Source organism: Neofelis nebulosa, chromosome 16 (genome assembly GCF_028018385.1).
Source record: "Neofelis nebulosa isolate mNeoNeb1 chromosome 16, mNeoNeb1.pri, whole genome shotgun sequence".
NCBI classification, from domain to species: Eukaryota; Metazoa; Chordata; class Mammalia; order Carnivora; family Felidae; genus Neofelis; species Neofelis nebulosa.
Window position 1 is genome coordinate 45,924,712 of NC_080797.1, and position 27,436 is coordinate 45,952,147.

Genomic DNA, 27,436 nt, shown 5'->3' on the forward strand with positions numbered 1-27,436 from the left:
AGGGGCGGGGCCGGTCGCGAGGCCTCGGGAGGAGCCGGCGGGAGGCCGCTCTCGGGCGCAGCGGCTGCGCCCGGGAGTGGAGTGCGGGCCGCGAACTAACGGTCACGAACGCTGGCAGCGCCGCGCGACCCACGTGCGCCACCGCGCCCAGAGACCCGGGCACCCAGCTCCGCGGCCGCGTCCCCGCGGAGGGCAGCCTATCCGTTTTTCCTGTGGGCGACCCCGTGCCCGGCGCGGGGAGGAGCGTGACAGCGCTGGGCGCCGCCCCCTCGGCGCGGCTCGGCGGGAGGCTCCCGGGTAGCTGCGGGGAAGAAGCGGCGCGTGCTCCCCCTTGGAGACCGTGGGACCACCCGGGCAGAAGGCGCCCTCGGTGTCCCCTGAAAGGCGGAGGGCGGGCTAGCGGGGACCGCGAGCCCCGGGCGGACCCCGCCTGTTTGTCTCCCAGTTAGAAATCGGTCTTAGACAAGATGGAAGGGGAGAAGAGGCCGGCGCCCTACGAGGGCCTGTTTGCCGACGGGCACCTGATCCTGTGGACGCTGTGCTCGGTGCTGCTGCCCGTGTTCATCACCTTCTGGTGCAGCCTCCAGCGGTCCCGCCGCCAGCTGCACCGCCGGGACATCTTCCGCAAGAGCAAGCACGGGTGGCGCGACACGGACCTGTTCAGCCAGCCCACCTACTGCTGCGTGTGCACTCAGCACATTCTGCTGGGCGCCTTCTGCGACTGCTGCGGGCTGCGCGTGGACGAGGGCTGCCTCAAGAAGGCCGACAAGCGCTTCCCGTGCAAGGAGATCATGCTTAAGAGTGATGGCAGGGCCCTGGACGCCATGCCCCACCACTGGATCCGGGGCAACGTGCCCCTGTGCAGTTGCTGCGTGGTTTGCAAGCAGCAGTGCGGCAGCCAACCCAAGCTCTGCGATTACAGGTACGGCCTTTGTGGGTACACGTTGTCCCAGGATGCGGGGTAGGAGTCGGGATCTCGCAGAGTGCGCTAGAGACCTACCTTGATCTCTGCAAATGGCCTCAACTGCCCACTTCAAGGAACCAAGCTAATAAACATCCCGGGTATTGGACAAGCAGGGCAGCTTTGCAGTATCATTTGCCTAGATGATACATCTAGCCTCCGCTCCTCAGCCAGCCTGCCCTTTTGGGCAATAAAACTTGGCACTGAACTTTGATCCAGAGGCCTCTAAGTACTGCATACTTCATAGCCACCATGTTACGTTTTCGCTTTTGTTACTATGGATTATTTCCATTTTAAGTGAGAAAAAACGAAGTGTGGACAAATTGACTTTTCCTTAGACTCACAAAACTGATTCTCCTCAGCATCCTTTTATGAATGGACAGTGAAAACAAGCATCATTCCATGGCAGCGCTTTAATTATCTTTTTCAAATATAGATATTGGTGCTGTGATGAAAGATAAAACTTAAAAGATTCTCCTTTCGCCACATGGCCTTCTTAGGACTGGTAGCATCTTAGACAGTCTCGGATTAAGCCAAGAATATTTTGATGGCTTCTAAATAGACACACATTAGACAACACATGAACATTCTTAAATATTCTCTGAAAATAGGTGAAGATGCTCTTTGCTGGTATTAGAGATTCATAATAAAAGGAGATGCTGCTCCCGCAGATCATCTGCTTTAACTCATTTTGCAGTTGAGCGAATTTTAGTCAGTGGTTAAATGGAACTGGTGTCTGGGATTTCTAACCCCCAGCATAGTGTTAGGAGTACTAACACTTAGCCTTGTCTCAGCCTTAAGTCTGGACATCTCCACTGTCCTGAGTTTTATTTCTGACAAGTAGAAAGGGCCCGAAACATGTTTAAGACCTAAAAGAGAAAGCTGACACTAGATAGAAAGTTACTTTTTTATTTATTTCCGTCTTTATTTTTTTCTTTTACTTCAAAATCTTTTTTTTAATTTGTCTTCCGAATTTAGATGTACTTCTGGCATCAATGAGAGCTAGGTTACCAGCGTCTTTAAATAAATTTAATAGCTCTCCCTATAGTTAAGCTTTAGTCTTCAAAAGCTGGGATTAGTTGGAAAGAAGACATGACTGGCGTATTATTTCCTTCCCTTCTTGGTGTTTGTGTAGAATTAGATAAAAATGGCCTCCATAAATATCTGAACTGCACTTCAGATACTCCTTAATGAATAATAGTGCTCTGATCTTCCACCCAAATGATTTTTCTTAGAAATGAGTATCTGGGGGCGACTGGGTGACTCAGTTAAGCGTCTAGCTCTTGATTTCGGCTCAGGTCATTATCTCACGGTCATGGGATCAGGCCCCACATCTGGCTCTGCGCTAAGGGTGGAAGCCTGCTTGGCATTCTCTCTTTCCCTCTCTCTCCCTCACTGTCTGCCCCTCCCCCACTCATTCTCTCTCTCTCTCTCTCTCTCTCTCTCTCTCTCTCTCTCTCAAAATAAACATTAAAAAAAAAGTGGGGCGCCTGGGTGGCTCAGTTGGTTAAGTGTCAGACTTCAACTCAAGTCACAATCTCACAGTTGGTGAGTTTGAGCCCCTCATTGGGCTCTCTGCTGTCAGTGCAGAGCCTGCTCTGGAGCCTCTACCTACCTCTCTGCCACTCTCTCTTGCTCTCTCTCTCTCTCAAAAATAAGCACTTTTTTAAAAATTGCATTTGCACCAAAAAAAAAAAAAAAAAAAAAAAGCATATCCGACCCAGTTCCTCCTCTGCTTAATTAAACCCCTACCCCTTCAGTTGCTCCTGGTCACTTACCCTGATGGTCTTTCAGTATAACCTTCAGGTGCTTAACATGGTGCCCAGGGGCTGACGTGCTCTCTGGACCCTGCCTGCCCTTCCAGTTTTTACCTGCCACCACCTGCGTTAAACTTTAAGCACCAGCAACACTGGCTTTTTCATATTTCCCTTCTCTTTCTCAAGGCTTTCCTCCCCTGGCTAGCTTTTAGGCATCCTTAGAGACTTGTCTTGTGTCCTTTCCTCCAGGAACCCTTGCCTGATCTACTCACCCCCAGGCCCAGAGTTTTCCTTTTTGATGATGACGTAATATCCGATATCTCAGTGGTTCTCAAAGTAGGTTCCCCAAACCAGCGGTATTAGCATCATTTGGAAACTTGTTAGAAATGCAAATTCTAGTGTTGCCAGATTTAGCAAACAAGATAAAAACATTTGCAGTATTGCGGCCAGCTTATATCCCCCCAAATCATTCGTTGTTTATCTGAAGCTGAAATTCAGTTAAGCATCTTCTATTTTCTTCGTGACCCTACTCCCACCTCCGACCCCCTGAATCAGAAACTTGGGCTGGAGACGAGCAGTCTTTGCTCTGGCAGGCCCTGCAGGTAATTCTAAAGTTGTATGTACCTTTTACAACGTCAGCCTCTGTCCTTAATGTTGTGTCCTCCCCTTTGTACACAGTGAATGTGATGATACATCTTTTACTCACGAGTTTGTTCTTACCAGATACTCAACAGTCTGTCCTCAGCTTGCTAGAGCCCCTCACCACAGGTGGGGATTATTTCTGTGTAATTTAGGAAATGCTTGTTACTCCCAGGAGAAAAGAGCATGGCGCCCTGAAGTTGTGCATGTTCTGCAGTGTTCTCCTGTATTTTAGCCAATAGCATTATGCAGGGTTACTGAATGCTCTGACCTTCCGTAGGAACGAGATATTTCAGGAAAATAAACTATCTATTCGAACTTTAAACACAAGCCAGACTGTCCCTCTGGATTTTACCCAGCCCTGGCGAGGGCTTCTACCATGTCTGTATCACTACAGAAGTATGAGTCTTAAGGGAACTAGAAAGACCCAGGTAGTAACTGATTTTGAAGCTTGCGGGCCAGTTCAGCTCTGCCGAATAAGTGACAGAGGCCCTTTAATTTATACTCATTCAGTCTTGATTCAGTTTTCACATGGTGAGCATCTATGTATTTTGTTTCAGGCGCTGTGCCAGATTCTACTTTCCCTGTAGGTTTTTTTCTCTTCGTGTATATTTCCCCAACCACTATAATGTGTCTCTGCACCTAGTATCGTATCACTCCTTCCCTATCCTTCCTTTTTTTCTTAACTGTCACCTGACTAAAATAGGGAATTGTGTTATAAGTATTCATTATATTTGTTAAATGAACCTTTGTTCCTTATAGTAATCCATCTCTTGTTAAGAAAACTTAAGGTGTTTTTTTTTTTTTTTTATGTTTATTTACTTTTGACAGAGAGAGAGAGAGAGAGAATGAGCTGGGGAGGGGCAGAGAGAGAGAGGGAGACACAGAATCGGAAGCAGGCTCCAGGCTCCGAGCTGTCAGTGCAGAACCCGACACGGGGCTCGAACTCACAGACCACGAGATCATGACCTGAGCTGAAGTCGGACGCCCAACCGACTGAGCCACCCAGGCGCCCCCTTAAGGTGCTTTTTTATTTATAAGGCCTTTTCTTCCTTACATCCTATCCCCTTACACTGATTAATGAAACAAAGCTTTCTTCATTACATCCTATGTAAGAAAAGCTTCCAAAGCTTTTCTTCCTTACATCCTATGCCCCTTACACACAGATTAATGAAACAAAGCTTCTGACTTCTAGCAGGTGATTACATTGGCCACTTTAGTCTTGACTTTGATCTTAAACTGTATGTTTCTGTGGTCTGTCGGTATGTATTTATTCATTTCTTTAATTATCTGAAATGATGAAAGATCCCAGATCATTTTTTTTTTAATTTTTTTTTTAACGTTTTTATTTATTTTTGAGACAGAAAGAGACAGAGCATGAACGGGGGAGGGGCAGAGAGAGAGGGAGACACAGAATCGGAGGCAGGCTCCAGGCTCTGAGCCATCAGCCCAGAGCCCAACACGGGGCTCGAACTCACGGACTGCGAGATCGTGACCTGAGCCGAAGTCGGACGCTCAACCGACTGAGCCACCCAGGTGCCCCTCCCAGATCATTTTCTAGAGTAGAGGTGGACAACCTTTCTATGAAAAGACAAAACTAAGTATTTTAGGCTTTGCAGACCATATGGTCTGTCATAACTACTTAACTCACTGTCTGTCATGGTACAAAACTAGACAACACATAAATGACTGGGTGTAGCTGTACTACAATAAAACTTTATTCACAACATCAGGTGGCAGACGTATTTGTAGTTGGCCAACCCTCGTTATGGTGTGAATATCATAAATGAACACCCCGAGGCACCTGGGCGGCTCCGTTGGTTGAACGTCCACCTTCAGCTCAGGTCATGATCTCACGGTCCGTGGGTTCGAGCCCCGCGTCAGGCTCTGTGCTGACAGCTCGGAGCCTGGAGCTTGCGTTGGATTCTGGGTCTCCCTCTCTTTGTCTGCCCCTCCCCAGCTCACTCGCGTGCTCTCTCTCTCAAAAATAAACATTTAAAAACTTAAAAAAAAAATAAATAAATGAACATCTCAACCTCATGTATAGTTCTGCCACCTCCTCTAGCATACTAAAGAAGAGAGCTATCATGAACAGGTAACTTAACAAAAAATTCTAAGAAGTGTTGCCTGTAGTTTCTTTTTTCCCCTGTGAAGCTGCTTCTTTAAAAAATAAAGCAGTCAGGGGCACCTGGGTGGCTCAGTCAGTTAAGCGTCCGATTCTTGATTTCAGCTCAGGTCATCATCTCACAGTTTGAGGGTTCGACCCCCACATCAGGCTCTGCTGTCAATGCAGAGCCAGCTAGGGATTCTCTCTTCCTCCCTCTGCCCCTTTCCCACTCATTCTCTCTCTCTCCCTCTCCCTCAAAATAAATATACATTAAAAAATTTTTTTAAATAAAGCTATCATACACCTGCATAAAAATGGCACATAGGGTGATGTTCTGTCTTGATAAAGGTTTTAGTTATAGGAAAATGTTCATTTGTCAAAACTCAGCAAATGTACAGATTTGTACATTTAATTGTAAATTTTACATCAAAAGAAAAATCCCATAAATAAATGATGAACTCTAGATAAAGATAGGCTTGCTTGCTGAACTATTTAGGAAGTATCCTGATATCTGCATTCTACTTGAAATACACCAAAAATTAGGTGGATTGATGGATGGGTAGAAATGTAACAAAGCAACTATAGGAAGATATTAATGCTGGAATGTAGGTGGTTTACTGTTTATCTGTTTACTGTAAAAAAAAAATTCTAACACAAAACATTTTAAAAAGCAAGGAGACTATCCTTGTTTCTTGGAAATCCTTGTTGAAATATTGAAAGATAAAATCTCATAATGTCTAATACTTTCAAAAGATTTAGCTATATGTGAGTTTACACAAAGAGATAAAGCAAATGTGGGAAAAAATATTAAGAATCAGAGTGAAGGGTTGATTTAAGGGTATTCACTTTGCTATTCTTTTGACTTCTGTGTAGGTCTAAAATGTCAAAAACATAAGCAATGAGTCAGTGACATGATCGCTGGAACTAAAATATCAAGACATTATATTAGTAATGTCTTGTTTTCCCATCAGGTTTGAAATCTAGATCAGGTTAAACACTAATTACAAAACACATAGAGACAATTCTCAATTTTGAATATAGTATTTGTAAGGAAAAGTATAATGTTGAATAACTAGTATGCATTTTGGCTCTACCTTTAAAGAACAAAGGCTGATAATAGCCATCATTTTAGCTAAAAGAATCTTTTCTGAAATGTATGAGAATGCAGTAAATAATAAAGGTGTCCCAAGTCTGTGGGGATAGAAAAGATTGTTTTACGAATGGTGCTAGGACAGGTATTCTCTGGGGGGGAAAGTGAGGTCTTCAAACCACACTCTCTGCCACAATAAACTCCAAATGGGTTAAAGCAAGGGCTCTTAGTTCACAGATGGGTAAGATTCCAAGAAACCCTGACCCTTTCAGGAGATTTTCAGTGGAGCCTGTAGCCCCGGAAGAAGCACTAAATTAAAGACATCGGTGCGAAAACTGAATGGGTGGGAATTTGCAAATAGTGAAGGACTTCAGAGCTTAAAAGCATTTAAGTAAACCCCAAAGGGAAGTAGGGAGCTATCAAAAAATAAATTTAAGTACATTAAAAAGTAAATTTAAAAGAAACCGAAAGAAGTTTGCAACAAATATGACAGGAGGGAGGTTAATACCCTACATAAATCCAAAGTGCATGCAATTATTAAAACCTAGTAAAAGGTGACTATAGGACATGAATCCACTCACAGAAGAAGACAAAAAATATTCAGCGTCACCTAGTGATCAAAAGCCTTCAAATTAAAACCAAAAAATGTGTTTTCTATCAAGGAAAAAATTTAAAATACTAACGTGCAGGATTAGCAAGTGTTAGACATGATAGACATCTCGATGAACTGGTAACAAGCACACTGGACAGATGGACCACATACTGGTTACTGTGAAACTGATGTCCGTGTTATGTGTCAACTGTACTCAAAAAAAATATTAAAAAGAAAACAGTCTTAGGAAAATGCATGCCCTTTGAGTCAGTAACTTGGCTTTTAGAATTCAAGGGAAATAATCTCATTTATGCTTATGGTTGTTCGTCATGTTGTTTATACTTAGAAAAATAAGCTAGGGGCGCCTGGGTGGCGCAGTCGGTTAAGCGTCCGACTTCAGCCAGGTCACGATCTCGCGGTCTGTGAGTTCGAGCCCCGCGTCAGGCTCTGGGCTGATGGCTCGGAGCCTGGAGCCTGTTTCCAATTCTGTGTGTCTCCCTCTCTCTCTGCCCCTTCCCCGTTCATGCTCTGTCTCTCTCTGTCCCAAAAATAAAAAAAAAAAAAAAAAAAAAAACGTTGAAAAAAAAGAAAAATAAGCTATCTAAATGTCTTATTTTTAGGGGCACTTGGCTGGCTCAGTCAGTTAAGCGTCTGACTCTTGATTTCATCTCAGGTCATGATCTCCCAGTTCATGGGATCGAGCCCCATCGGGCTCCACACTGACAGTGCGGAGCCTGCTTGGAATTCTCTCTCTCTCCCCCTGTCTCTCTGCCCCTCCCCTGCTCCCACCCTTTCTCTCTCTCTCCCTGTCTCTGTCTCTCAAAATAAAAAAGTAAAACTTTAAAAATTAAAAAATAATAAATGTCTTATTTTTTTAATGTTAAATTATATATCCGTATGTATGGTACTATACATTCTTTACAAACCATATTTTTTTAAATCTTTAATGGCATAGGACAACATTCATGATAACATGGAAAGAAAAGTACTGTCCAGATGTACATATATCATAATGAGAAACACATCTATGCACAGTAAAACTGAGAAATACAGGGGTGCCCGGGTTGCTCAGTTGGTTGAGCATCCGACTTCGGCTCAGATCATGATCTCATGGTCCGTGAGTTCAAGCCCCGTGTCGGGCTCTGTGCTGACAGCTCAGAGCCTGGAGCCTGCTTCCAATTCTCTGTCTCCCTCTCTCTCTGCTCCTCCCCTGCTTATGCTCTATCTCTCTCTGTCTCTCAAAAATAAATAAATGTAAAAAAAAAAAAAACCTGAAAAGTACAGCAAGAAGTTAAGATTTATTGTCTTTGGATGATTTTTATTTAATGTCTCTTTGTATTTTCTAAATTCTCAAGCATATGCTGATATTATCTTATTGAAAATGTATTTTTAAAAATGTATGTAGGTAGTTGACAAATGTATTCTGGTTTTTAGAGACTCAAGCAGTACAGCAATACAGAAGGACATAGGATAAAAAGCAGATATTCTTCCCAGCCCTCTCATCCCACTTTTCTTCCCAGAGGAAACCAGTGTGAAATAATTCAGGGGCACCCTTTCAGATTATTCTCAATTACAGTCCCCTGTTGTAAAGTTAATGGTGTGGTCTCAAGCTTAGTCTGAAAGGAACTATTCACTAAACATATGCAAGTTACTTTACAGTTTTCTGTCTAACGGATCATGCAGGTAACACTTCTTTCAGGGGTAAATAAGACTCCTGAGTAAATAGCAGTAATCAGTTGAGAAATCTGAACATCCACCGGAAAAAACAACCTTAAAATAGAAATCCAAAAGGGTTGACCTTGGGCAAAAGACTTTTATTCTCTCTCTTTTTTTTAATTCATTTATTTTCTGCCGGCCTGCTTTTGTCTGTACACTCAGCTCTGCCTGCCTTATCTGTGACTGGATTAAAGTCTTAGCAGATTAATAATAGAAACTGGGACCTTCACCAGCACTATTCTCTGCTTGTTTCACGCTCATATCCAGAGAGGCAAATCTGAATGTACATATCTTCTGTCTATATTTCAAGTACAAACATAGAGATTGGTTTTGTATTAACTGCCAACAAGAAATGCACTGTTTGGCTGTATCTACTGAAATATTTTCAGATGGTCATAAATTACGAGGTTTTCAAACTGGACAGACTGGACCCGAGGAACACAAAGACCCAGGCCAGTGGGGCATTTAATTAAGCAGCGAGGACTTTAGGCCTCACAAACGTTATTTCAACCAAAGCACAAATAATTAAAATACAGAACCATTGTTCTAGACCCACTCTTGTTTATGTGGATATGTCTACTGGCATTTACCGTGTTATAAATTAAAACTGGGAAATTGCTTAAATACTCATTTTTAAAGTGACAAAATATTTTTATGAAAATTTAGTGAGAAGAGTGACATTATTCTACCTTTTTGGTACATTTCTTTGGTTTAGAGGCCACCTAGATCCTCCTGTCGGCTGCTGCACTGGGTCTGTACACACTTGAGAGGAGGAAGATGAAATAACATCTTGGTATTAATATTAAAATGATTTTAATCTCAGAGTCGCCCTGCAAGGATCTTGAGGGGCTCCAGACCACACTTTATTTTTCTTTTAACGTTTTTTATTTATTTTTGAAAGCACCATCACAGAGAGAGAGGGACAGAGGATCTGAAGCTGGCTCTGCACTCGTAGCAGAGAGCCCCATGTGGGGCTGGAACTCACAAACGGCGAGATCATGACCTGAGCTGAAGTCAGATGCTCAGCTGACTGAGCCACCCGGGTGTCCCTAGACCACACTTTAAAAACCACAGTTAGGGGCATCTGAGTGTCTGACCCTTGATTTCAGCTCAGGTCATGATCCCGGGGTCATGAGATCGAGCTCTGCATCAGGTGCTTCACTGAGCGTGGAGCCTGCTTAAGATCCTCTCTCTCCCTCTTCCTCACCCCTCCCCTGCTCGTTCTCTCTCTCTCTCCCTCCCTCTCCCCATCCCCACTCTCTCTCACTTTCTAAAAAATAAAAATAAAGTTATAGAGGCTCCTGAGTGGCTGAGTCAGTTGAGTATCCAACTCTTGATTGCAACTCAGGTCATGATCCCAGGGTCGGGAGATCGAACCCTGCGTCCAGCCCTGCGCTGAGCATGGAGCCTGCTTGGGATTCTCTCCCTCCCTGTTTCTCTGCCCCTCCCCTGCTCCCATGTGCGCACGTGAGCTCTCTTTCAAAGTAATATATTTTTTTTTAAGTTCTAAAAAACGCTATTAAACTGCCAAGTATTTTCAAACTTTATTGCTCATTTTCACTGTGCAGATAGTTATAATTCTTTTCTTTGCTAGATTTTATGCCCAATAGTGGTGAGATTACTAAAGGATCAGTTTGCACATCAGTGAAATTATGGTTTAAGATTAATTATTGTCTTTGTTTCTTCCTTCCCTCAGGTGCATTTGGTGTCAGAAAACGGTACATGATGAGTGCATGAAAAATAGTTTAAAGAACGAAAAGTGTGATTTTGGAGAATTCAAAAATCTCATCATTCCACCAAGTTACTTGACCTCTATTAATCAGATGCGTAAAGACAAAAAAACAGATTATGCGGTGGTAAGCCGAGTTCATTTTTCCTTATGTAACTGATTTTCACAAAGCTGCCCGAGTCCCTGTGTGACACTTAATGGTGGCCTTGAGGGAAGAATCGTTACCGTGGGCTGCAGAGCCCTGCCCAGTGTTTAGAGCTGTGCCACCAAGTTCGGCCCTTGAGTCCTTTCACATCTAAAGGGAAATTGGAAATGTTATATTACTGGTTTCTAAATCCCTGCCTGCACCTGCATCACTTGGGGAGCTTTTTAAAAATGCAGATTCCTGACTCCACCTCCATCACCAGGTTTGATTAGGAGGCCGAGGGTAGGTCCCAGGAATCTGTATTTTTCTTTAAGGTCCTCAGACAATTCTGATAAACAGCCAGATTGGAAATTATTTATCATTATCAGTGAAAAGAAAACAGGGATTTTGCTCACACATTGTTCTAACAGAATTTTTCTGTTCGGAACTTTATGTTATTTGGAGCATTAGATGCTCCAACAAATAATTTGAACCTTAAAGCTGTCAACACTTTGCAGCATGTATGTGTGTAGAAACTGATCTAAATGTATCTTTCAGTCTTTATGTGGTTCTTAAGGGATAACTGTAAAAATTTGCATTTATTTCCTACTTGAATATGCCAAAATAGTTGAACTATTTTATCTCGAAATTCAGTTTTGTGTCTTTTCCAAGTTAGGATTTTATTTTATTTTATTTTATTTTATTTTATTTTATTTTATTTTATTTTAGGGTTTTATATCTTAAATGTCATCTTTGACAGTAGTCCTGCCAAAGAAAAAGGCATTTAAAAATTTTTAAATATTATGTTTAATGTTATGGTACATATTTTTTAAACGTACATACAGTGCCTTAATGTGTCTGATTTCAATCTAAGATCATAAGGGGTGAGAATCACTAAGTAAAACTGTAGAACATCATCGTTGTTCACATCCACAAGGAGAAGGGAGAGGAGAGAAAGGGTTAGGTTAGAGAAATACGAATTTCATTTGACTTTGGGCTTTGTATAAATCTGGATTCTTGAATCTAATTGAGTATACCATTTAAAATGTTTTTTTAATTAAAAAAAAAAAAAGCCTTACAAACTAAAATACATTAGAATATATCCAGAGAAGGACAGTCAAGGTAAGAGAGCAGAGAAAACCTGTGTCCATGCTGTGAACAGTTGAAAGGATGTAAAATGGATTGCCCAGGAGACAAAACTGATGAAAGATACAATGCTTCAGGTGTTTGAGCACAACAGTTATATGGAAGAACAAATAACATTATTTCTGGTTGCCTTAGGAAGCAAAATTAGAATGATGAATGAAAGTTATTGAAACACAGATTTTTAACTCAATTTAAGTCAAAACTTTCTAACAACACATGAAGCGCAAGTTAAATTATTCATCTATAAGTTCCCTTTCCATTCTTAGAATTCTTTGATTTTTGTATTCATTGTAGTGTGATAGTTGTTTTTTTTCCCAGCGTATTTACAGCACTATTGCTACCAAGAAATGAAAAATTTATTGCTGGAGCGCCTGGGTGGCTCAGTTGGTTGAGCATCTGACTTCGGCTCAGATCATGATCTCACACACAGTTCCTGAGTTTGGGCCCTGCGTCCGGCTCTGTGCTGTGTCAGCTTCAGATTCTGTATCTCCCTCTCTCTCTGCCCCTTCCCTGCTTGCGCTCGTCTCTCTCTCTCGACAATAATAAACATTTTTTTTAAAAAGAAAAATTTATTGCTCACCATCTTTGAGATATTAAACCCTTTTCACTCGCATTAATTTTTTTAGCTAGCCTCTAAGCTTGGAAAGCAGTGGACCCCATTAATAATCCTGGCCAACTCTCGTAGTGGAACTAACATGGGAGAAGGGCTGCTGGGAGAATTTAGGATCCTCCTAAACCCAGTCCAGGTAACTAAAGAGAAAACTTTCCTTCTGTATTAATCTTCTCATGCTTAGCTTTTCGTTTTCCCTAAGTTGTAATGGTGGTTAATGCTTCAAACCAGTCATCACTTGATTTTAGGAAAGAATTCTAAAAGTATCAAGCCATCCAAATATATAGAGAAAGAGGTACTCTCATGGTGGGGACATAAAATGGTGCAGCCACTTTAGAAAAGTGAAGCAATTTCTTAAAAAGTTAAATATAAATTTACCCTACCACCTACCAATCCCATTTCTAGCAGTCTGCCCAAGGGAAGTGAAAGCATATGTCCCGCAGAGACTTCTATGCAAATGTTCATAGCAGCGATATTCATAATAGCCAAAAGGTGGAAACAACCTAACTGTCCATTCACCAGTAAGTTGATAGAACCAAATGTGTACCCACACAAGGGAGTATCACGCAGTGATAGGAAGGGACGAGGCACGATGCATACGTGCAACCAGGAACGAACCTCAGAACCATGCTAAGTGAAAGAAGCCAGGTACAAGGACCCTCGGGGTATTTCCCTTTTATGTGACCTGTCCACAACAGGCAGATGTACAGAAACAGAGGAGTGAGTGGTTGCCTGAGGCCAGGGCTGCAGAATGGGAGTGAGTGCACCCAGACACTGAGGGACCCTCTCGGAGCAGTGAAAACGCTCTAGACTGGATTGTGATGGTTGCACAGCTCCGTAAACTGACTAAAAGCCATTTAATTGTGCACTTTAAAAGCGCATTTCCATATATATAAATTGTGCCTCAGTTTAAACAAGAAGAATAAAAGGATGGCAGCATTGAGTTTACGTGCTGGCTGCTTCTACTTTGAAAAACATTTATAAACAACTCCTGCGACAATCAGAAACGCAATAATTGTTTTCCTTGCCGTTTGTATTTTTCCCTTTCAACAATAGATACTTAAGGAAATTATAAAAGTAATAAAAATGGAAAGAAAATCACCTGCAGTTTCCCCACACGAATACACCGGTTGTTTTCATTTGTCCATGTTCTTTGCATGCATTGTCTGTGCGTCTGCATATTAACATCACAGTAACAATACTCTAGATTTAAAATTTGTGTTGTTTTCAGTACTTAAAGAGTATTTGTCCCTGGTGTGATGTAGTCTTCATAATTACACCTGAAATGATGAAGATAATTAATTGAATGGATATATCCTGTTTATCCAGGCTCCTGCTGTTGGAGATTGAGTTTGTCTCATAATTATACAACCATAAATAATGCCACACTGAATACCTTTATAAACAGGCGTTTTCATTTTTTGAAATGTTTTCCTAGATCATTTACAGAATTAGAGGTATCAAGGGTCCTTGCATCTTTACATCATTGTATGTATGTTGCAAAATTACTTTCCAGAAATGTGCACAAACTTGCACCAGTGATGGATTTGAAAAATCCACTATAGGGGCGCCTGGGTGGCTCAGTCGGTTAAGCATCCGACTTTGACTCAGGTCACGACCTCATAGTTCGTGAGTTCGAGCCCCACGTCGGGCTCTGTGCTGACCGCTCAGAGCCTGGAGCCTGCTTCACATTCTGTGTCTCCCTCTCTCTCTGCCCCTTCCCTGCTCATGCTGTGTCTCTCTCTGTCTCAAAAAGTAAAATAAACATTTTTAAAAAAAGAAAAATCCACTATAAAATATGAAGTAATGTGCTAAGGGTGAACTTAGCACATTCTGGTTTCACGTGAACAGGAAGGAGGCAGTGTCGTGTAATGGATAGACTGTAGGACTGAAGGTGTATGTCAACACTTAAGTATTGGGGGACTCACAGGCAAGTTATTTAACCTCCCTGCGCCTCAACTTCCTGGTCAGTAGAACGAGGCTTACTTGTGAGTAGGGCCAGCGTCCGGACGAGCCGCAGTATCAGCAGTCTGGCGCATCGCTAGGCACTTCGTAGCCCATGTTGTTCTCCAACCGCATCCATACTTATCTGGGGGGACGTCATCCTCACAGATGGAGGATAGTGTTGGATACAAATAAGTGTTCTTTTTCTTTCATTTCTAGGTTTTTGATGTAACTAAAACCCCCCCTGTCAAAGCCCTGCAGCTTTGCACTCTCCTTCCCTGTCACTCGGCCCGCGTGCTTGTTTGTGGAGGGGACGGCACGGTGGGCTGGGTCCTGGATGCAGTCGATGAAATGAAGATTAAGGTATCAACCTTTAAGACCTGCGTGCCCTTCGCAGAAGCAGTTCCGAGATACGGATACAGTATTATGGTTACATTTTTTATTACACAGATAAATATTAGAAGACATTGCCAATTTTGAACATTATGATTAAGCAGTTCCTATAACCTTCAGCAAAACAACATACAGCTGTTATATTTGTGTCTCTCTTGCTTTGGTCTATAAGTTTTACCAAATAACATTACCCCACAAATCATCTGAAGAGAAAACTCCCAACACACGTCTTCCGTTTTCTAGGGACAAGAAAAGTACATTCCGCAAGTCGCAGTCCTGCCTCTGGGAACAGGCAACGATCTGTCCAATACCTTGGGCTGGGGCACAGGGTACGCGGGAGAGATCCCCGTCGCTCAGGTCTTAAGAAATGTGATGGAAGCAGATGGGATTAAACTAGATAGGTGAGTTTTACTTCCTCCAAAAGGTAGATTTCTGGAGCTTCGGTAATATTGTTTGGTCTAAAAATGAAGACTTGAAGTAGTTACAAAATGTAACTTAAATGTAAAAGACTGTGTTAATTGTACTCATCCACGATGCTGGGGTTTTATTCTGTTATATGAGGACTGAAGTCACATTAGGTAGAGCACTCATCTCAAAATTTGTGTAGTCACTTAGGTGTGCTTATTTTTTCAAATGCTATTTTAATAAAAGTACTTCATCTACAGGACTGCAAAGTTAAGTGGCAGTTAATTTGATGATAATTGCCTTTTTTTTTAACTTCTGTATTTTAGATGGAAAGTTCAAGTAACAAATAAAGGATACTACAACTTAAGAAAACCCAAGGTATGTTTTCTGGGCCTCAGTTGCACGTGATTTTAGCACTCTTAACTAGTCCGTCATATTTTATAGTGGATTTTTCAAATTCATCACGAGTGCAAGTTAGTGCCCATTTCTGGAAAGCAGTTTTGCTTTGTACACGTGTGGCGCAGTGGTGGGATACAGAGACGCGGTGCTTATTCCCTCTGGGGGCCGGTTATGGAGCAGAAGAGAAACCCACGTGCTCAGCCCCCACTTGGCCTGTAAAGAGGGCTGTGGGGGAAACACATTGTGAGTGTGGGTAGCGCCTCCCTGGCAGATCGGGCTGGAGAGGTTTCGGGGGAAGAGATGGGTGAGGTGGTCCTTAAAAGGTAAACGCAATTTAGATGGACAGAGAAAGGAACAAAAGACTTTCCAGGCAGAGGAAATAGATCCTGGGGACGCAAATCATGGTTAGCAAATACTGCGGAGATCAGCTCTGTGTTTTCTAAAAGATACTCTGGGGGTGGAGTGAAAATAGCCTTGAAAGTTGCACGAGGGCAAAATACGGGGACTTTTAGCAGGAAGACAGCAAAAACATTGTAGAGGTGGAAGTGATCGACCCTTGGCAGCTCGGTAGTAGAGCAAGAGAGAAAATACACGTTATGCCAGATTTCTAGTTGTTGAGGCTGGATGTGTGGGAATGACCGTAACCAGGATACAAAGAGAAAGAGTTTCAGGTTTGAGTAAGAGGAAAAGGAGTTAGATTGGGGGCATACCAGCCTTGAGGCTGTGGCACATTGGAAGGGGGTTGGAAATGCAGGCTTAGTTAGTGCTCAGGAACGAGACAGGGCTGGGGATGGAGACTGAGGCTCTCATGCTGGGCTGGGAAATAAATTAAGCAAGGACCAACATCCTGGCTTGACACGGATAGAAACTGAGACCCTGGGGGTTGCAGTGAAAGTGAAAAGCAGGTGTATGGGCATACAGGAGAAACCTGGGTGCAAAGTAGAGCCATTCTAGATGATAAGGTCTGAGGTGCAGCACATTACTCAGAAAAGCAAAGTGAAATTTATGTGGATTGTTATCGGCCTTTGAACCGAAGCTTTATTTCTGGAAACTTCACTGGATAGGTAGCATCAGCTCTAAGTGAAATGTAAATGCAGAAAGCATTAAATTTTGATAAAGAACATACAGACTGAGATTTAACAGATTACACATATGTAACAGGCTTAGATTGAAGCATATTGCAGTTATTTATTCTTCCCCCTTTTCGCAGGAATTCACAATGAACAACTATTTTTCTGTTGGACCTGATGCTCTCATGGCTCTCAATTTTCATGCTCATCGCGAGAAGGCACCATCTCTGTTTTCTAGCAGAATTCTTAATAAGGTGTGTTGGATAAAATAACATTTCCTGCTTATCACTGAAGGTACAGTAAAAATAGTTCAATTATATCTAGCCCTCTTCCAAGTAGATTCAGATAGAACTTACTTACGGAAACGTTCACCTGTTTTGTTATTGAAGTGTTTTGTGGCTGTGACAAACTTCTTACAATTTGGAGAATGTTCCACAGCACATTCTGCTCCAGCAGCAACTAAGTGAAATTCACGATAGCCTATCTTACTTAAATGGCAACAAACATTGGAAAGAATTTTAGGCAGGCAGGATAAACTTTTGGTGAAGTCATGAACGGGAAAAACATAGATTCCTTTGGCTTCAGAAAGCTCCGAAATGCAGACGAAGGAAGAGAGGGAGCAGTTCGTTTGCCACGGCTTTTACCTACGCTCACCACTCTGACTCCTAGTACAAGTGATTCCTTTGGTGCAAGTTTCACTTTGGCATTGTTTTTTTTTTTTTTAATGGCTTTTGGTGATTGAGCAACAGGATGTAAAAATTTAATGCGAAGCGGTTTTGCTCCTGGTTTCAGTTTTACAAGTAGTTCACGTTTACAAATAGTTACCTCTTACTAATATAATTACTAAGGCCACAAGTGTTGCCGTTTGTACGATTAGTAATTAACATCTCAGAGCTTCCATCAACCTTTCTATTTTCGGAAGTGATTATAAGTGTCCTTTAGATGTGTCTCTATTCCTTTCATTAAGTGATCTCAAGTACTAGGAAAAGGTGGAGTTTTCTAATTTTGATACAGTATTTCTTTGTAAAATGTAGCTTTTTGGATAAACTGGGAGAAAGCACCATTTAGGCACATGCTACTGAAAAATGGGCTACTTCAGCTCAGAAGTAACACGTCTTTTTTCCCCAGGAGAACCTAGTCCACTGTAAGCAAGCAAGACTCAATGATCACATCAGGGATCGTTGGTTCAGTGTCTTATCTTGCTTACAAGCTCATTAGGTTGCTTTAATATCCCATTTTCTGTCCATTTCTCCTAGGCTGTTTACTTGTTCTATGGAACCAAAGACTGTTTGGTACAAGAATGTAAAGATTTGAATAAAAAAGTTGAGGTAAGCTTTTAAAGTTTTAGGTGGTCTCTGGATTATAAACTTTTTTAAAGAAAAATGCTGAATTTTCTGTTAACATATTTTGCTAACATACATGGAATATTTATTGTGGGCCAGGCGCTTTACTAAGTGCTTCATACACATTATCCCACTGCGTTGTCACCACAATCCTACAAGTCAGGCACTACTCTATTGCCATTATGCAGAAGAGAAAACTGTTTGAAATTAAGTAATTTGCCCAAAGGCACACATAACCAGGATTTGAACCCAGGTTTATCTCCCTCCGGTCTGTTGAACTGATACTGAGCAGCTTTCCATTCACACTTGATGACAAATGTGAAGCAATCTTCACGTAGTACCCGACTCATCATGGACTCTCAGAGGAAGTTTAAATGCAAAGTTTATATGACAATTGTGATGTGTCTCTCTTCTATACAAAGCAAAGTCGAGATGTAGGAGCAGGAAAAACAGAATATTAATGAGTGCTTGTCGCTACAGTATCCCTGATGTCATGATACGGCAAAATCTTGTGTATATTCCTTGCTTGCTTCCAGAAAGAATCTGTAATGGTTAACAGCACCAACAAACACATTAATACAGAGAAACGTAAAAACTAGTAAAAAGAATAAAAGGGCAAGAGCTTAGGAAGAGAGAAAAGTGAGCAGGGAGCGTGAGGGGCCTGATGATACGTATGCCGGGTAATTAGGCTAACGCTGAGCTCACACGCTTTGCGGCCACAGCGCAGGAGGAATAGATTTGCCATAAAAAAAGTTCCTTGCCCTTTATTACATTTGCTTCATCCTGGGCTTTGATAACCTTGGCGGAATGGGCAAACATGCTAACGCTTTATTGTTTTGTCTGATATTTTATTTATACAAAAATTATTTGTGAAGCCACCTACACGATGCCAGGCACTGTCCTAGGTACTGGGGATCCAGTGATAAATCCCTTGCTCTCACTGAGTTTACAGCGTAGAGGGAAAGAAAACATTTAAAGCACACTGCAGGATAGTGTGACAGGTGACATGATCAGGAAATCTTACAAGAATAAATAAGGGTAGTATATAACCCAGGGGCTGGAGAGACTGTCTAGGGAAAGTGACTGTAACATGTCTTTCTGAAAGAAGTGATGAGCTGGAATCTGAACATTAAATAAGAGATGGCTGAGTGAAAAAGGAGGTGGAAATTGTTCTCCACTAAGAAGCATATGTGCAGAGGCCCAGAGGTGAGAGAGGACATGGTGTATTCGAGGGAGCTCCAGCTGGAGGAAAGCTCACAGGAGGGACAGAGCAGGAGCAGAGGCCAAATCTCAGAGGGGCCGTACTAGCCCGTGAAAGAACTTGGATTTCATCCTGAGCTCCAGTCAGGCACAGAAGGGCTGCAGTCAGGATGACACATTTGCATTCCCTAAGTGCTCAATTTCCTGCTCTGAGAGCAATGAAGATGAGGAGAGACGGGCCAGGTAGGCACCCGCAGGGCAGAGGTGAGGGTGTGCTGGACTTGGGACTGTCTGGAGTGACGGAGTGACGGAGAGGGGAGGTGCTTGGAAGTAGAGGGTAAAGGCGAGGAAATCAAAGATGACCCCAGGTTTCTGGCCCAGGCACCCGAGGCCCACGGGGGTGCTCTTTCCTGGGAGGTAGATAGGGGCCGCAGGGAAGATGCTTTGCGTTAACCCAGTCTTGTGCCCAGCAGTTGCAGGTGCCACCACTGGTTGGAACCGTTTTATGGGCAGTAGGATCCACAGATCTGGCCCGGTTTGCTGTCCTGGACCAGCAAGGTAGAGCTGTCAGCGCTGAGATGGCAGTTAACGACATCGCACTGGCTTTTTCCTCCGGAGTCTGTGGCCTGAGAAGAGAGAGGAGCCTAGAACATAGCTAGAGGCGGGAGGTGGAACTCAGCAGTGACCGAGGAGGAACACCCAGAGGAGGAGGGTCTGACTCCCAGAAGTGAAGGGAGGGAGTAGTTCAGGAAAGGGTGTCAGGTGCCACTGAAATAGCAAATTGGGTAAGGCCTGAAAAAGATGAGATTAACAAAAACCGTGTCATTTTACCTTAGTTTAAAAAAATGAAGTTGTTATGATTAATGTAATAACCACTGAACAGATGGGAAAGGCTGATTCCTGGGGCGGGGGGGGGTAGGAAATAGTCTTCTCTACACGTGTGTCTCTCACATCCTGTATGTATGCAGATGGAGGTGAACCCTTGGTGGAAGTGTGCAGAAATAGTATGCCCTGTAGTAATTCACTACTTGTGTTTCTTTAAAGCTAGAACTGGATGGTGAGCGAGTAGAACTGCCCAATTTGGAAGGTATTATAGTTCTGAACATCGGCTACTGGGGCGGTGGCTGCAGACTGTGGGAAGGGATGGGAGATGAGACTTACCCTCTAGCCAGGTATGTACATTTATGATTGGGTTTTTTATGACACTGTTTTCTTTAAAGCAGTCTGTTTTTGGGGCGCCTGGGTGGCTCAGTCACTTAGATGTCCAGCTCTTGATCTCAACTCAGGTTATGGTGTCATGGTTCATGAGATCGAGCCCCACGCCCAGCTCTGCACTGTCAGCTTGGGATTCTCTCTCCCTTACTCTCTGCCCCTCCCCTGCTCACATGCATGCGCATGCGCTCTCTCTCTCTCTCTCTCTCTTTCTCAAAATAAGCTTTAAAAAAAAAAAAAGCAATCTGGGGTGCCTGAGTGGCTCAGTTGATTAAGCGTCCGACTTCAGCTCAGGTCATGATCTTGTGGTTCGTGGGTTCAAGACCTGCGTTGGGCCCCACACTGACAGTGCAGAGCCTGCTTGGGGTTCTTTCTCTCTCCCTCTCTCTCTGCCCCTCCCTGACTTGTGCTTTCTCTCTCTCTTGAAATAAACTTTAAAAAAAATTTTTTTTAGGCACTCTGTTGTTTATAGACTAATATTTTTTCAAATTTCTATTTTTGTATATGTCATTAATATGAATACCTTATTAAATAATAAGTTGATTGTCCACCGCTGTGAAAAAGTATTTGTCTTAACGTGACTGATCTTACTTCATTGCATCACACAATCCATGTGTCCTTTTTCCAACTGTAGGCATGATGACGGTTTGCTAGAGGTCGTTGGAGTGTATGGGTCTTTCCACTGTGCTCAGATTCAGGTGAAACTGGCAAACCCTTTTCGAATAGGACAAGCACATACGGTGCGGGTAAGTGATATATTGCTCTGTATTTCATTGAGTCCCATTTCTAAGCCACTGATCCATAGCGAAAGAAATACATACTCTAGCTTTCCAGAAACAGTGGTGCACAGGGGCACCCGGGGGGCTCAGTCAGTTAAGCATCCGACTGTTGATTTTGGCTCAGGCCATGAGCTCAGGGTTCATGGGATTGAGCCCCACCTCAAGCTCTGCACTGGCAATGCAGGGAGCCTGCTTCAGATTCTCTCTCTCTCTCTCTCTCTCTCTCTCTCTCTCTCTCTCTCTCTCTCTTCCTTCCCTGCTCGTGCACTATGCACTCTCTCTAAATAAATAAATTAAGATTTTTTTTTCTAAGAAGTAAATAAATAAACAGCGGTTTACACCCACACTGTCACTCAGCCTCCACCAAAGGCTTCGATATGATGGGGAAGAAACAAAGTGTTCAGTGGAAAAGAATCCCTTAAACGACTGATAATAAAGATATATTCAGATTAATTTTCTAAGAAGGAAATGCTCATAATTGTCCCTAGAAAAGTTAAGGGACTGTGGATGATATTACTAAGGAAGACCTTTCTGAGCTTCTGGGGACTTACTTGTTTCTAATTATCTGTTCCCTAATACCAGTTGATTTTGAAGTGCTCGATGATGCCAATGCAGGTAGATGGGGAGCCGTGGGCCCAGGGCCCCTGCACTGTCACCATAACTCACAAGACACACGCACTGATGTTGTATTTCTCTGGAGAACAGACGGACGATGATATCTCCAGTACTTCAGATCAAGAGGACATAAAGGAAACCGAGTAGATGGATGAGGAATGAAAGTTTAGAATTCTCCCAAACAAGCAGATACGTATTTGTCCAGGAGTAAAATTCTCTATCAGCTGTTTGGTCTTAATTTCACCAGTAGTAGAATGGGTATACATCCGTGTAAATAGCAATTCCAAAAACAGCCAAATTGCCAGTTGTTTACAGATGCCTGTTCTTTTTTCAGCAAAATGGTCCCGTCGTGTAGTACTAACTTCACAAAGTCCCAGAGGGCTAATGACTTGCAGGTGAGACGTTTGTCATGGCTTCATGTGTGAGAGCAGGACTCGCTCTGAGGTCCACACTCTCCTTCCTTATTCTTGAACACACATCTGATGGACAAGATGTAGGTGGCAGAATCATTGCCATCTTAATTCTTAATGTTGTGACACCATCCTAACATTTGGAAAGTTAACTTGCTTTTTTGAACGGAGATGACTGGCGTCCTACCCCCAGGGTTAGTGAGGGCCTTCCGCCACGGCTGGCCCCCGAAGACTTCTCAGCCTAGCACTGTGTGGATGCATACGGATCTGTTTCCAGGAAACCTAAAAAGGAGAAGTGTTAAAGGAGGACATTACTTAAATTTTTTATATAACTTTTAGGAGCAGATTGAGACCCCCAGATGTTGCTTGGTTAACCCTGTTAATGACCACGTTGAGCTGAAATTCAGCATCTCATTTATGACCCTGTGGAGCCAGAAGACAGCCACACAGTTGAATAGGTAACAGTTAACATTCAGAGCACTGCGGATTGAAAGTTTCCAAGCTAGACTGTTACCCAGTTTCTCCTGAGTAAGAGACAGTATCAACAATTGAAAAAAAGTACTACAGAAAATGTATTCGTCCTATTAGTTGCTCAAAAGAAGTTTGATAATGATTAGTAACTTCTGAAAGTTCAGTGGTCTTGTAGTATTTGAAGTACAGTAGTCTTTTATATCCAAAGTACAGAAATTCCCCTTGGGGAAACAGACAGAATCCTGTGCTAAAATGTTTATATCGTATTTATTTTAAAATGAGAGAGATTTTTTTTATTTATTTATTTTCTTCATTGTGGTATACTTGTGTTTAGTGTTTACAATAGATGGCTTTATTTAATAAGTTAAATTCGTCACATAAATTCAGCTAGTCACAATCAGAAATGTAGCCTATTGACTAAAGAAGTAAAACCCGTAACTTAATTTTCCTGGAATATCATCCGGATAGTCTCATTCTTTGGAAACATTACTCAATATTTTTTAAAAAGAGGGAGAATGAAAGCACTGGCAAACTACCTTTACGTAACTGAAAGTTTTGTTTCATTGTTTTATTTGACTCTCAATTGCCAGAAGCTGATTGAAGGGCTGGTCTCCTGGTTCCCCAGTAGATGGCACTCTCCTGGTGTGAACCCGCCTGATCCCTCAGGCCAGTGAGGCACACCCTTGGGCCACCAGCCTGGTGTTTTCCTAACAAATGGCCCATTTGCGGGCTTGGTGGTCTTTCATGACGTTAATCTCTGAAAGACGAGACTGTATCCCCCAAAACACCATTAGCTTCCTATAAGGATCTATTATGAATCTGCCATCCGTGAATTGCCATGAAACTTAAATTTCATTCACCTTCAGGCCAAAGCCATGTTTTAAAGGAAAAACTTAGTAGTGATACAGTAGTCAGTGCATTATATAAAATACTCTGATTCTGCTTCAGTTAACCTCTTCCACATCTCAACAGGAGATGGTAAATTCTAGTATTGACAGATTTTGCGAGTGGATCTGTTTTCACCTTTTCATCCACCTTTCATGGTAGGGAACCTGTCACTATTGGTGGCAGAGTTTTGTAGGTTTTCTTTCATGGACCGATCATGTTTTGAGTATAACGAATTTTATTCCTTAACTCATGGTCGACACTGTTACAGGTATCACATTTTATAAATCTAGGCTACAATTTATCTTACTGTAATTCCACAGTGCTAATTGTAGAATCAAAGTAAATCGTTTGGGATGTCAGAATTCAAATCTTCAAAATAGCTAGAAAGCTTTTGTAATAACCATAATGTTACATCGGATCTAGAACAGGTTTATATACAACACCCTTGTTTATTTAAACAAATTGTTTTTTTCAATTTTCATAATCCCATGAGGCTTTTCCCTGCTGACCCTTCATGAAGCTTTTCCGTTACCTTAGTCTCAGTCATTCAGATTCATTTAGGAAACTTATTTTTGAATACCATGTCATCACACATCTTATTTTAGCAAAGTCTGTTTACTTTTTAGGCACATTTGTCCAGCATTTCAAATAAATGTACAGGCACGGGTCTTGTTTTCAAAAGGATAGTTTACAAGACTCATGTTGCAAGTATATTCTAAGTATATTTAAGAGTAGCGGTTGTTGACATGACCAGTGATTCTGTACTTCACAAAAAATCATTTGCCATAATATTTTCCTGTTCCATTTTAAATTGTCTTGACTAAACACGAAAACAAATTCTGTGTTCTCAGGAAGAAATACATAAAGTGAAGCCTAGCTCCATGTCTGTTTTCAGATTCCTCTCCCCCTTTACTGTCCTCCTACATTCCTAACCCCTTCAACTTCGTGGCTTAAACACTGAACACCTGGCAGCTCTTATGGACCCCATAAGTAGATGGTGATAATTTCTCAGTGCTTTTTATGTTGCGTAGAAATCAAACCGACTTGTGTTTTAAAACACAAGTTGTCTGATAGTGAGGTTACACGACCTTAAATGGGTTTTAGGTTTTCTGCAGCAATTAGCTGGGAACCCCTAATGTAGCTACTGTTTATAAAAATTTTATAGTCAAGATTATTTATTTTTATTTTTTTAGGGTGTGTCAGAATGTGTCGTATTTGCTTCTTGAAATATGTTTGCCTACTTCGAGTTGTAAAATATTCTGTGGCTCAGAAATGGTCAAGTCCTTTTTGCGTTGTAAAAATGAACACTACCAGCATGTCAAAAGAAAAATAGTTTGCATTTGTAATGTAAAATTGTATTTACTGTATATTATGGAATTTTAAATTTCCACTAACTAGGAAACTGTAAAGGTTATGTTTATTTACAGATTCATGTGGATCCGAATACATCATTTGTACTTATTTGGCCAAATAGGTCAGTAGAATAGGTGATAGTTTTGTGTGGTTTTTCCTTGAGGTGATAACATTGAAGCAAGAACCAGCACTTTATACTCAGAACTGTTTTTAATTCTACCTAATTTGGGACAATGGAATGTAGGTCGATTTATAAAAAAAAATATATCTAGGAACTTAAAAAGAAAAGAGTGTTGTTACTCTGTCCCACGCCGAATGAAGGCATGTTCCCAGCAGCAAGACAGAAGAAGTGGTTTTGCGTTTGCTTTTAAAGTATGCCCTGGCTTTCCCACATCTTCCCTGTAAGGCCTCTCTCCTCTTTATCAAAGTGTGATCTACCAGTTGTCTGCAGCGTCCGTCCGAATCACCTGGGGAGCTCTGATGCCGAAAGCCGGCCCCTGACGTCATGAATCGGTGTCTCTGATGGGACATAGACATTTCGTAATCCCACGAGGCTCTTCCCTGCTGACCCTTGGTGCTTTTATTCACAAGCACCTTGAGTGCTTCTGATGCACGCTGACATTTTTAAAGCTACTGGTCTGTACCTCATGTGTTCACCCAGGGCTTTTGCTGGATGGGTATCATGCAGGAAAATTGAATCGGATGTTCTTAAAATTGTTTTTCCTTCACTCCACTAACTGCGTTCTTCCCCCACAAATCACTCTCCTAAAGGAATGCTGTGAACGATTTGTTCATGTCCTATCCTATCCAAATTAATATATTTATCTGGACGCTATTACATAAAAATTGGTAGCCTCCGATTCTTACGTGGAAACAGGTTTTGAAACTATGATCTAGGGAGTCTTAGAGAACAGGTGGTGCTCAGGGGCCAGTGGGATGGACCCCCAAGGGGCTCCCGCTTTCTCCCTTCATTCGGTGCAGCCCCCCCACTGGATGCTGCTTAAGGTAAGATTTCAGTAAATAAAATTCTGCCTCTTTTTGAAAAAAAAAGGATTCCATACTTTTTAAAAGGGTTTGGAAGCCACTACTCAGTGAATGACTCTGTCACCTGGTTAATTTTCTGCTGATTTTTACATATTCAGAAACCTCGTGTTTTTTGACAAAAAATATTTTGAAGGTCTTGCTGCTTGGAATATGACCATCTGGCTATTTCACAAGTTTTAAAGGCATTTTCTGTTTTGTTTTTCGTTTTTTTTTTAATAGTAAAGCACTGGCTTAACCTCTGTTCCTCACCTTTCTAATGTTAGTATAGAAATGGTCTGAGTATTTAGTTCATTTTAGTTAGTAAATACACATACACATTTCCCACCACGGCCCCAACTAGTCTGTGCCTGAGGCTTGCAGGAATGAAGGAGGTGCGTTCCAAGGATCTGGAGAAAGAATCCAAAAGGGTCCCCCTCTCAAAGAGAAGCTCACAAAACATAAATGATTGCACTTAGCCATCTGCAGCGAGGTCTGAAGAAAGTCAGCGACCTAGAAGCTGTAAATGCAGGTGTATTTCCTCGGTGTCTGCAGGGGCTTGGACTCCCTCCAGTAAAGGAAAGTGTCCAAGCAGAACGCACTGAGCAAGATAAACCATACGAAATGTCCACCTTGTGGTGCTTTCTGGTGACCGATGTGGAACGTTGAAAAGGAGAGCTGGGAAGTTAGGCCGCTATCCTTGTTCCTCTCACACTGATCAGGCGACAGGGCATCTGTCCTATGTGCGGACCTCACCGTGTGTGAGAACATACCTGCAGGAAGGGCAGGCGGGGTATAGTCGGAGGACGGTGGCTCATCGGAGCGTTTGCTGCCCTCACTCTCCACTCTCGTTCTGGGCCCTGCCGGTAGTTTTCCTCTCGAATTTGAGCTGCTTGAAGGAGCCCGACGGATGAATGGGCGCTCTGATTTGTAATTCTGTTCTATACGAGTTTCGAGCAGCCTGGATCCTCGCCCTGATTGCTCGCAGGTGAGCTGACTGAACTGGCTCCCTGGCCCACGGTGTGGACACTTGGGGTGGCTCCGCCTCCTCAGCCAGCTGGCCTCGCACTTCTTCCCCCCCACCCCCATCCCCCACCGGGCCACACGCCACGAACACCACTTAAGCACCCTGTGTCACTGAATTGCTTTTGTTGGGTTTGCTCCGTGTTGTGGTCGATGCCTACTGAGAAATGTGAATTAAAGCACTGATACGTGGAAAACCTTTGCTTGTTTTTTAATAAAAGTTAAAGTGCAGCACTCCAGAAAGTATGATCCCGTGTTGTTCTTTGACACAACGAGATGAAATGAGCAGCTTTGAGTTCGTTTCACAGAGTGGTCCTTGATCTACAGCAGGACGGAGAGTGTGGCAAGCTCGGGGTCTGGTACTTGTGACAGAAAGGAGAATAGAAAAAGAGCCCCACTGCGTGGCTTCTGCAGCCTGGGGCACAGAGTGTACAAACGAA

The 27,436-nt window shown here is 42.5% G+C and overlaps 2 protein-coding genes and 1 long non-coding RNA gene across 4 annotated transcripts in view; 2 read left to right on the forward strand and 1 right to left on the reverse strand.

The window, feature by feature from the left end:
- The window catches only part of C16H17orf67 (chromosome 16 C17orf67 homolog), a 36,784-nt gene extending 36,156 nt beyond the window's left edge, over window positions 1-628 (reverse strand). Inside the window, exon 1 of the transcript XR_009254746.1 lies at window positions 522-628. The gene's annotated coding sequence lies outside the window, so the exon portion shown is untranslated. The remainder of the gene's footprint in view (window positions 1-521) is intronic.
- The window catches only part of LOC131497073 (uncharacterized), a 110,698-nt gene that overhangs the window by 74,305 nt on the left and 8,957 nt on the right, over window positions 1-27,436 (forward strand). The gene's annotated exons all lie outside the window — the stretch shown is intronic.
- On the forward strand, window positions 6-27,239 carry DGKE (diacylglycerol kinase epsilon). Of its 2 annotated transcripts, XM_058703016.1 has the most exons (11): window positions 8-922; window positions 10,559-10,718; window positions 12,488-12,607; window positions 14,635-14,778; window positions 15,052-15,209; window positions 15,540-15,591; window positions 16,823-16,936; window positions 17,939-18,010; window positions 20,270-20,397; window positions 21,072-21,183; window positions 21,799-27,239. In XM_058703016.1, the coding sequence occupies exons 1-11, from the start codon at window positions 468-470 to the stop codon at window positions 21,976-21,978; spliced, it is 1,695 nt and encodes a 564-aa protein (XP_058558999.1). In that variant the 5' UTR covers window positions 8-467; the 3' UTR covers window positions 21,979-27,239. The 2 variants fall into 2 exon arrangements, with proteins under 2 accessions (XP_058559000.1, XP_058558999.1); XM_058703017.1 differs by lacking the exon at window positions 12,488-12,607 and having other exon boundaries at window positions 6-922.

Excerpts from the sequence above, each read along its gene's own strand:
- DGKE (XM_058703016.1), top strand. The coding sequence starts at position 468 with ATGGAAGGGGAGAAGAGGCCGGCGCCCTACGAGGGCCTGTTTGCCGAC. Across the intron at positions 12,608-14,634 it reads TCCTCCTAAACCCAGTCCAG|GTTTTTGATGTAACTAAAAC; the intron begins GTAACTAAAGAG and ends TTTCATTTCTAG. Across the intron at positions 15,210-15,539 it reads GATGGGATTAAACTAGATAG|ATGGAAAGTTCAAGTAACAA; the intron begins GTGAGTTTTACT and ends TCTGTATTTTAG.